This window comes from Danio rerio, chromosome 3 (assembly GCF_049306965.1).
Source record: "Danio rerio strain Tuebingen ecotype United States chromosome 3, GRCz12tu, whole genome shotgun sequence".
Taxonomy (NCBI): domain Eukaryota; kingdom Metazoa; phylum Chordata; class Actinopteri; order Cypriniformes; family Danionidae; genus Danio; species Danio rerio.
Window position 1 is genome coordinate 22,503,014 of NC_133178.1, and position 11,589 is coordinate 22,514,602.

Genomic DNA, 11,589 nt, shown 5'->3' on the forward strand with positions numbered 1-11,589 from the left:
AAGGCTTTGTATTGACATTACACAAAGATGAGGGTTTGGAATCTGTAGAAGTGCAATGGTAAGCACATATCAATCATGCTGAACGAGCGATAAGGGATTTGGATTTTTTTTTTTAAATAAAAAAATTCAATTTATCATAAAAGCAACAGCTGCTCAGGCAGCCTCAGGCCACATCATGAAGCTGTACATTGTGTGTATTTATAAACTGGACAATTGTTTTTATCTCTGCATGGATACCAAACACACTCACAATCGAGCCACTTTTATTGGTTGTAAATTATTTAATTTCTATTATTAATCATGCAAAGTGTCAACTATAAATGGATACCATGCATGCCAGTTCATTTTATAACAGTAGCCGTCCTGACAATGTAGATTGAGAGGTAAATATTTTTCTACTCAATAACTTAAGTCGTCCAACTTAAGCTTTAGTTACCGTGAACAATCCAAACCCCTGGCCAACACAGTCTATCTACCTACACGACCCTTACACAACAACTGGCAAAAAAAAAAAAGCTTTTGATGAAAAATCTTAAACAAAACATCCAATTTGTGTAAATCAAAATATCACACACAGCTTTTTTGGGACAGTGCATACCTATCCATTAAATTTCAGAATGTTACTAAAACCATCAAAACATTTCTTACCATAGGATTGGCTGAAAAAAAATGCAACAAGTAGGAAGTTACATTTAAATAAATAAATAAATAAATAAATAAATAAAGTTTATTCATATTTATTATCTGCATTCTTAATATTTATTTAAGTTAGAAATGTAAAAATTGTTCATACTGATAAAGAGTACAGAGGTCTTTCTAAAGTAACAATGCATGTTAAAATGTAACTCTGAATGTCTGTGACCCCATGAAATGGCATGAAACTTTAAACCAGTGACTTTATGAAAATGTGTGTGTACATATCTAGCAAAAGTACTTAAGTTTTAGTCACACATGGGCAACCTCCACTTTGCTACTCAACCACCTGGAATGACAACACCTGCCCAGAAAGTTTACATCTGATTTGCATATAGTTGACTAAGAAAGAGTGCCCTCTGAGAGATTTGACAGCGAGAGGTTAATTTTACATAGGTGCATGAAGACAAAATACTGAACACTGTGTATAATGATAGGTACAGGTAAAAATAGACAAATAATGTGGATGCTGTATTGCAGCACAGAAAAAAACAACAACAACTTTGTAATACTCTTTAAGACTTTTCCAGTTAAAAACCATTAAGACATGATCATTTAGCTTCCTAAGAAGCACCACTGCATAAGATCCTGAACCTATTATTCAAAGAATAATTATTACAAATGTGTTTCGTCAGATTACACTGGCAGTTTCCCACTATTTTTAAGTACAAGACATTTTGAAAATTATTATAAATCAGTAAAAATTTGCAGTAAAATTTATTTCAGTGGTCCTATTTAGATATTCTGTTGAAAACCTTTACAACTACTGTAACTAGCACTTAGAGTTTTAGTTTTTACACACATTAATTTAAAAAAAGCCTATTAAAATATTTGCAAAAATACTGACCATCTAAATCAAACGTATAGCCAATAAATCTCTTTATGTTATGTGTTTTACTTAAAAACACAAATGTAACCATTAGAAACATAATTTAAATTGGCTTTAATTTACAACAGAATGGTTCTGGATTGATACTAAGGTTGTGAATAGTTAGTGATGGATGGATGTAGATGGATGGATGTAGATGGATGGATGGATGGATAAGGATAGATAGATAGATAGATAGATAGATAGATAGATAGATAGATAGATAGATAGATAGATAGATAGATAGATAGATAGATAGATAGATAGATAGATAGATAGATAGATAGATAGATATTCAGTTGAACGACACATAGTGACAATATTTTCACCATCAACTTACCTCATGACCTTGGATGGCCTGGATGTCTGGGCTTGACAAATACCAACTTGTATTTACACATAGTTCTATTTCGCTTTCTAGATTGGTTTGTGAAGTGCAGCATCTCAATCATGTCAGCAGATATTTTGCATAGTTTGTCCAAGAGAACATTAAGATGAATAATTGCACCTGCATCTGTTCAATTTTTGATTTATTGAAAGCTATGGTTTTGTGTTTGCACTAACAAATTAAGTGTGCATGCATATTTGTGGTGAATATCTAAAAATAAAATGCAAAAAAAAAAACTTAGGCATTTACAATATTCGTGAATGCTGAAAAAGATGCTTGAGTACTAGCAATTCCATTAAATGCAAGAAACCAAACAGATGCCATTGTAACTACTGCACCATCTCACATTTGATTGTTTGCACCAACTGATTAAGACAAATTGTCTAGATCACTTTGGAAGTGAAATTCTTACAATCTGCATGTTCTGAGTTTGTTTATTGTACATTGACTTGGGTAATTTAGGAGACAAAGCAGATGGCTCATTTAACCTCAGAGCAGCATATGAAAATGAGGGCATGACTGACTTTGGCTAGGTGTCACATCAAAAAGGATGGATGCATGGGGAAAATCACTTAATTTGTATAGTGATTTTCTTAATATCCCAAAAACTTTACATGTGCAAAGGAAGCACCTAAATCTCCGCCTACATGAATAAATTATTCTGTTGATCAGCCAGTGTGTATCAGTGGGCTTACCGCACATCAGCTACTCAAGTGACGACAAAGAGGAAGGGTGGTGGGTCAAGGAAATAAGCCAGCTTCCAGAACTGAGATTAAGAGGCCTGGCTTGAGGAGCTGAAAGAGAAAAGTAATCACAAGACGTCATTTGTGGTATTAAGGTTAGTTTAGTGTGCATGGTCTCAATGCTGAGCACATAATGTTAAATAAGGAAAGAAAACTACATTTGAATGTTTTCAAGGGCCATTCATTATGCAAGTTAATGACCTGGGCATGCAAAGAATCTAAGGTAGTTATGATGAGAGGCTCATTACTCTCAGTTGCATTTTAGGTTTGCTTAGCAAAATGGAAAAGAAACCGCCAACCTTTATAAACTCAAGATTTAAACTGAGTTTGAAGTTTATATTCACTGTAAAACCCAACAGTCAACTTTATCAAATGAAATGAGTGTAGTTAACTCAAAATTTACTGAATATTAAATCTGCTCATTTGAAAAGAGTTTTGAACTCAGTGTTGAAGGTAATCAGTTAATTAAATACCAATTATTCAACTTAAATGGAGCAAGCTCACAGTACTCATATAGATTAGTTTAACTCAAATGATTTGTAGCAATTAGTTTCCTCAAACGGTTTGAGTTGCCTTAAGTTTTTGGGTTTTACAGTATTCAGTTGTTTTGAGTTCTCTTCATTGATTAGCTTTTACTGTTCTCAAACTGCTTCATTTACTTAAATGGATTAAGTTCCCAGTACTCATTAGGATTATTATTATTTTTTTTACTCTAAGGGTTTCATGCAATTGGTTCCCTCAATTTTTATTTTTTTTTTTTGGGGGGGGGGGGGGGGGGGTGTACCTTAGAGTGTACCTTAACCATATGAATTAAATAGCACAGCAATGCTCTTAAATATCACTCAAACCGTTAGATGATCGAATTTAGAGCCACTACACACTTTTGCTCAGTGTCATTTGTCCTTCACTTGTGTTGTGAAGTGATTTCAGGAACAATCTTCATAGTCCAAACTTCAGACGCATTGAACTCGTGGCATGTAAAGACGCCATTTCCATCAAGCTAAGCCATATTCGACAGTTTAAAAAAAATAAACTACTGATAATAAACATAAGACTGAGTTTCAGTATTTTTATTGTATTTTTGTCAAGAGACGTTTGATTTTTTTATTTTATTTTTTTGTCCTGTAATGTCGCATGTTATTCGATGCATTGAATAACAATTATTGTGAAGCAATGTCATGTCAAACACGACATTGGCCTCATGGCTATCTATCAGACATCTAATAAAAAATTTGCAAAGTAAAAACACGAATTATTTAATCTCCAGCTTCTCGCATTTTTTTCTGTTTCGATACTCGTAGCTGTTGTGGCATAAATCGAACCGCGAGGGTGCACAGCAACATTTTATTCTTTACATCACAAGTAAAACTCTCATGATGACATTATTCCAAAAGTGTTTACTATCGACGTTTTAATATATTAAATGACAGATTTTACAACGTGTGATTTAAAATAAATAAAATGTTTGCCAATTCATTAGTTATTAATTAGCTATTTTATTTATATCGCCTACATTTTAAATGGTTTAGTTCCCGTCTCATATATATTTCTGAAATAATTTTGTTTTTCGTCACAATTCATGTCTCGTTTTCAGGAAAGGTTCGTTATGGTTGCATATCAACTCACAGACATACTCGTCTGGGTGACATACATTTGTCAACTTTAATTTCTAAAATTAGTATAGGCGAAATTTGTTTACGTCTGTCAAAGAGACATAGAAACTTACATGATGTTAATCACCCGATTGTTATAAATGAACAAAATGCACCCAAGTAAAAAAAAAATGTATTGCAATAACGAGACTAGTGTACAAAACATAGCAGCAAACCAATGTATATATACGCTTCCAAAAAAATAAAACAAACATAAACTCAAGGGTGTAAGAAACACCTACAACAACACTGATAAAAGTACTAAAATTAATTTGGAATCTTTTGCTTGCCAATTCAACAATCAGTTGGCACGTGAGTCGGCAGATAACAAATCACTGTGGGCGTTATATTGTTGCCCTTTCTTGTACCTCCATGTACTAATGAACAAATATATTCTAAGTTCTACAGCCCCCCTATATTGAGCGTGGGATTTATATGAAGAGGACGTCTTGCTCAGCATTGTCATCTTAATTAATTATTAGCTTCTCTCTTTCTCTGCTGTCCACCGACGCTTGTCAAGCCAGCTATGATGAAGACAAACTCGTTAGTCTGAAGTATATATAACTGTACCTTACTAGTAGTACTACCTTACTAGCTCTTCATTGAGCACGAGAAAAAAAAATCGGTATAATTCCAGGCAGAAAAAAAGCAAAACAGGTTTCCATAGGCAGCGATAGAGAAATGAACTTTGTTGGTGTTTCTTTCTTGCTCGTTTGGACTCAACAGAAGGCTCGCTGTCGAGATAATTTAGTTTTGTTAACAGATCAGTTCAGTGATTCAATTAGACGGGTCCGAAGCCAACCAGGACCGTTCTCTGAACCACGGCGTCACTTCCAATTCGAGTGTTAAACAGATTTCCTTCCTAAACACACATAATGAACTCTACGTTCGGCCGGTCTTATAGGTAAACGCGAACATTACTCCTATTAAAGAGGACAATCTAGCTCACACAGGCCTATGCTCCAGTCCATTACGGTAGGAAGATAGCACATTCGTAATTAAACTGGTGCGATTAAAATTAGAAACTAATGGCAGGTTAAAAGATGCAAGGGGATGAAGAAAAATCTCAATGCAAAAGTCTGAAGCGCTCTTTCTTTATTTCTTTTTCTCTCATTCGGAGAGCCTTTCACGCAGGGTTTGACATATTCTAGCTGTTATCAGATTGATGGGCTGGTTTGATTGAAGTGGCTTTGTCATGCAAATGTCAAGCGCGTGATGGATGGTCGCCGTGCGCTGACAAACTTCTGGAGGTCCCCTCACCATTGGCGCCGTGACGTCTCACGTGACCAGCAGCTGAGGTAAAGATGTGTTATAGGGAAGCACGAGCAAATACTCCAGAGGTAAGCATTTCCCCCCTTCCGCATGACATACTATTGCGAGCTTACAGGACAGGAGGCTTTCTCGATTTCTCAGGTTGTCCCTCCGCCATTAATTGCGTATGGACAGTTCCAGAATGAACTCTTTCTTGGAGTACACAATTTGTAACCGTGGGACGAACGCCTACTCGCCCAAGGCTGGATACCACCACTTGGACCAGGCGTTCCCGGGCCCTTTCCACACTGGACACGCTAGTGACAGCTATAACGCTGATGGACGACTTTACGTAGGGGGGAGCAATCAGCCACCAACAGCAGCAGCACAACATCAGCACCAGAACGGCATCTACGCGCATCACCAGCACCAAAATCAAACTGGCATGGGCCTTACCTATGGTGGAACTGGGACAACAAGTTATGGGACACAGGCCTGCGCCAACTCGGACTATGCTCAACACCAGTATTTTATCAACCCTGAGCAGGATGGGATGTATTATCACTCATCAGGTTTTTCAACATCAAATGCCAGTCCACACTATGGCTCTATGGCCGGTGCGTACTGCGGGGCACAGGGAGCCGTTCCAGCCGCACCTTATCAGCATCATGGATGCGAAGGCCAGGATCACCAGCGAGCATATTCACAAGGCACCTACGCTGACTTATCGGCCTCTCAAGGAACGGAGAAGGACACGGATCAGCCGCCACCTGGGAAGACATTCGATTGGATGAAAGTCAAAAGGAATCCCCCCAAAACAGGTGGATTGATTTGCCTGTAGTGACAAAATAGCTATGCCATGTACACAAAAAATTACAGAAATTATGCCATATACATATCTAGATCAGATTTACATCACCAAACAACAACACATTACACAAAAATCAGAAACATTTCACCTCTAAAGACAGATAAGTAAAAAAGGGGCCTTCGCAAGTTCACTCTAGTTTCAACCCGTCTCCCCATGCGCTAATGCATTGAACAGACATGCTTTCGTTCGCCCTAGGAAATGCACCAGCTCTGTTATCTTTAGCTTGTCGCCGGTTCTTGCCGTGCAACATTCGTTTTTGTTGGCCTCCATTGTGTTCTTAAGCTTTCGTCTCCTGTCCCAATAGTGACTCGGAACGATTTAGTGCACCAACTTTTACGCATGGGGTTCACCATTTTGACATACTGTACAAATTGAGTGGTCATAAAGCCATCTTTGGGGAGTATTGAATAGCATGTGTTCAACATAACCCGTTATGTTCTTTCAAAATTGATAACATACAAACAGGGGAATTACGCTAAGGTTAACAAAAGTTCGCAATATTGAATTACTTGTTGAATGTTCTTTAATGCTACTGAAAGTGTCACATGTAATTATTGTTAAAACAATTATTAACAACACATTTAATTGTGTTTGGTGTGTTAACCCAATAAAGTATTATTTAACTGTTTTATGTTTAACATTGTCAAACAGCCATGTAACTGTTCCTTCTCTTTTTTTTTTCTCGCAGGTAAAGTGGCTGAGTACGGACTAGGGCCGCAAAACACTATTCGGACAAATTTCACAACCAAACAACTGACAGAGCTCGAAAAAGAATTTCACTTCAGCAAGTATCTGACGCGAGCGCGGCGTGTGGAGATTGCTGCCACACTTGAGCTCAACGAGACGCAGGTTAAGATTTGGTTTCAAAACCGCCGAATGAAACAGAAGAAGCGAGAGAAGGAGGGACTCGCGCCTGCTTCCTCCACTTCGTCTAAAGACCTCGAGGATCAATCTGATCACTCAACTTCAACATCTCCAGAAGCCTCTCCAAGTCCGGATTCCTAACCGAGCACAATAACTTTGGGTGCACTGATCAAATGTGAAATATATAGCAAAGTCTATTAATTTAACCATTCCACTGTGGCCCAAAAGACTTGTTCTGTTGGGACAATTAATTGCAGGGAAAAACAACGACAGGCGAAAAAATGTGAAGAGCAAAAAGACTTTCTTTAACAATACAATGTAAAATTCCCAACACTTGCCTAAATTGTTTGTGTGTTATACAGGGTATTTCTGCTGTGATTACAAATATAATGCACTTTCAGAATGTTTACGAGTCTCTGAGGGAACATAAATGTCTTTACAGGGTTTTGTGTTGTCAAAATATTCATTGATGTTTTGTTGCGTTTTTTATGTATAGTTTTGATTTATGTAAACATTTCATAGCCTTTATTTGAATTTTGTGGATTGTTAGCTAAAACTTTTGGACTCCTTGCACTATGAGTTTACAGGGTAGGCCTTTATTGAGCGCTAGCACAATTTCTTAAATACGTGAACGATTCCTTCAGTGTACACGGTGGCGTTTAAATATTCGTACATTTATAACGAGAAAGGAAAGAAATCAGGCGAGGTTCAGAACAAAATTCTAGAATTTGTGAAATGCGCATATAGGGAATGTTCAATTCTCCTGGGGAAAAGACAATGCAGGCTGTTTAAAATACAATTTTCTTTGTTAAAACGTTTACAGAATTTGATATTTTAGCCTAGTACTTTATATGCGCAGACGAGCTGAGTTTTATTAGTTATTGTCTGTATGAGTCCGTGATCGAAATGCCTCAATCAGATGTTTGTCATTTCTTTATCTACCTCAAATAAAACGTTATTTTACTCAAACAGTGTTTGCCAACAGACTACAAATTTGTGTGTGTAAGTAAAATATATAAAATTGTTAAAGCATCGAGTAAATGTTGACATGGCTTTCATAGCTCTTCTCTTCACTTGTAGGGTGAGAAAGGGACCACCAGTCAATAGTGTTGTATGATCTGAGCACGGAACGGAATGTTGTTGAGCAATCAGGGTGACTCAAGATGACCTTTTTACCTCGGTGCGCTTCTGAGATATCCAAACATACAAACAGACTCTCTCACTGAGTGGTTTTGGGTGGCACAAATAACACACATCCTGAGCAAATTAAAAGACATGCTTTTGAGAAACGAAACAGAACTGTGGGCTGTGCATGTGACTTATTGGGTGTTTTTATGGATGAGCTTCTTACTTACTCGCTAAACACATTAAACACTTTTAAAACCATAAATCTTTAGAATGTTCGTTTGAATGATTAAAAACGAGTTCTGAACAACAAATAAAGCATTGAAAAATATCGACACTTCACATTTGCTTTTTCAAATGTGTAATTGCATTTGTAATTGCCAGAGACATATTAAATAAAGTCGCTGCAAAAATTGCGTAGAGTTAAAGTTGTGCCACGACAGACAGGTTTGGTTCTCTGTTACGGTGTAAGTGTTTACTTTTGAGGAAAACAATGCTGTGGTGCAGTGGCATTTACACACACCAGCTCCCTGGGTGGCTCTGCTACTAAAACGCATTTATCTCACAAGGCCAGTGTTCTGTGGCAAGACAAACAGCACATATTGTAACAAACAGATCTCCGAAGCAGACTGAATGTGCAACAGCGATAAAGAAATAGTCCACATGAGTTCAAACATATTCATATAACTTTTGTTTCATATACAAGTAAATAATTAAATAGTTTACCCTGCGTAAGCTACCTACTATTCTTAATAACAAGGACGATTTATGAAGTATTATAGTAAGAAAATGTCATTTACTACATTTAATATAAAAAGTATATAATAAGGTAATTTTCTCTAAAACACACATGCAAATAATATAAACTTTTAAAACAATTTGACAATATATTGACATTAAAGAAATAGAGAATACAGCAATTGTTCTATGATTCTATCTCTCGACCATCTGCTGTTGCAAATTTAAGTCACGCTATTTAAAGCATTTGTCCTGTAGCCCCCAGAACGGCCTTTGATCCATCCGCTACCCCCCGCGGTTAAACTCTCTAGTCTATTGAAACGTAGTGATTGTTACAGTAGGGTATATATATATGTGTGTGTGTATATATATATATACACACACACACAGTTATATACAGTTGAAGTAAGAATTATTAGCCCCATTCGATTTTTTTCTTATTTTTAAAATATTTTCCAAATTATGTTTAACAGAGCAAGTACATTTTCACACTATGTCTGATAATATTTTTTTCTTCTGAAGAAAATCTTATTTGTTTTATTTCGGCTAGAACAAAAGCAGTTTTAAATTTTTTATGAACCATTTTAGGGACAAAATTATTAGCCCGTTTTAGCTATATATTTTTCTCGATAATCTACAGAACAAACCACTGTTTTACAATAACTTGCCTAATTCCCCTAACCTGCCTAGTTAACTTAATTAACCTAGTTAAGCCTTTAAATGTCACTTTAAGCTGTATAGAAGTGTCTAGAATATATCTACTAGAAAATATCTAGTAAAATATTATTTACAGACATCATGGTAAAGATACAATAAAGCGGTTGTTAGAAATAAGCTATTCAAATTATTATGTTTAGAAATGTGCTGAATTTTTTTCTCTCTCGGTTAAACAGAAATTAGGGAAAAATAAACAAGCGTTCTAATAATTTAGGGGGGCTAATAATTCTGACTTCAACACACACACACACACACACACACACACACACACACACACACACACACACACACACACACACACACACACACACACACACACACACATTATATTCTGTCAAATATCTTTAGAAATAGAAAGATAAAAATATATATAAACTACACATTTTTAACAATTTATGTTTTTGATTTTGTTTATCTTGATTTTTCCTCTTTTTAAATTTTTTTTATTTTGTCTAATATACAAGTTTTTAATATACAAGTGACCAAATATTTGTCAAGCTTTTTGTTATTTTAGCTCCAGATTTGTCTTCAGTAGTCTACTGACTATTCTAAAGTAAATTTAAAAACATATTATTGTAAAGCATTACATAGATACATAGAAAATATGAATTTATAATAATATTCTGTGAGGAGGGTGCTCATGTGCTGATACAGCTGACGTCAGCATTATTAGCCATCCTCTTAAACTTGATTTCGCTTACATGTCTCCCCAATTTCTCTTTAACGGAGAGAAGTTTTCAACACATCACTAAATACAACAGTTTTAAAAATATTCCTAAAAATCGATTTCTTTAATCTTCGACAGGATGACTATTCAATTTTACTAGATATTTTTCAAGACAGTTTTCAGATTAAAGTGCAATGTAAAGACTTAGCCAGGTTAACTTGGCAAGTCAAAGTGTAACAATAGTTTGTAGAGGTATGCTTATTTATGCTAATAAAATTGACCAAATGGTTAATAAAACCTGCTTTTCTGTATATTTATAGAGAGACAGGGAGGGAAAACTCAAATATATTATTAATGACATAGTATATTTAATGCTGTTCGCTTATAGTTTAAAAATTTACTTTGACTTGAGACTACACTTTGGCCTATGGGTTCACTTTATGCATTGTAATAAGCAATCCTATATTATTCTCGATTTTTCTTTCTTTTTTTTTTTTTTAACAAAATCATGGATTATCTCCTCTATTAACTTTCGTACTGTATAATTTATAAAACGGAATGAAAATAGTAATGGGCATCACATTTAAGCATCACATCTGCTTTCTATCTGTGACTTCTACTCACTTTCGTTCAAACTAGGCTTCAGATTTAGAAACTCCCAGTTCTCTTTTGTGCCACCTCAAAACACATGCGGAGCAAAGCAGGTGAGCAAGAGAGGGCAAACTCCGGTGAAAGAGTTGAGGGAATGGACTCTGTGCTGGAGGGTGCTGACAAGTGCTGAAGAGAAATAGTTGGAGGGGGGTCGGAAAGGTTTGGGGGGTCGTTTTTCTAACATTTGAGGAAACGAGTTTGCCTAACTTTTCCCCCCTTGTTCACTCTCTAGTGGCCTCACCTCTTCCCCAAAGTTTACGCGGTCTTGACAGTTCCATTTCATCCACGACCCTCTGACGGACTACCCCAATATTTGCTCAGGCGGACAGGTTTGCCCTGAGCTCTGCCTCAAACATCCCCT

General features: G+C 36.2%; 1 protein-coding gene across 1 annotated transcript; it reads left to right on the top strand.

Annotated features, from left to right (window-relative positions):
* The first annotated feature begins 5,750 nt into the window (after positions 1–5,750).
* On the top strand, positions 5,751–7,557 carry hoxb1a (homeobox B1a). Its single transcript, NM_131115.2, has 2 exons — positions 5,751–6,416; positions 7,155–7,557. The coding sequence occupies exons 1-2, from the start codon at positions 5,783–5,785 to the stop codon at positions 7,469–7,471; spliced, it is 951 nt and encodes a 316-aa protein (NP_571190.2). The 5' UTR covers positions 5,751–5,782; the 3' UTR covers positions 7,472–7,557.
* The last annotated feature ends 4,032 nt before the right edge of the window (positions 7,558–11,589 follow it).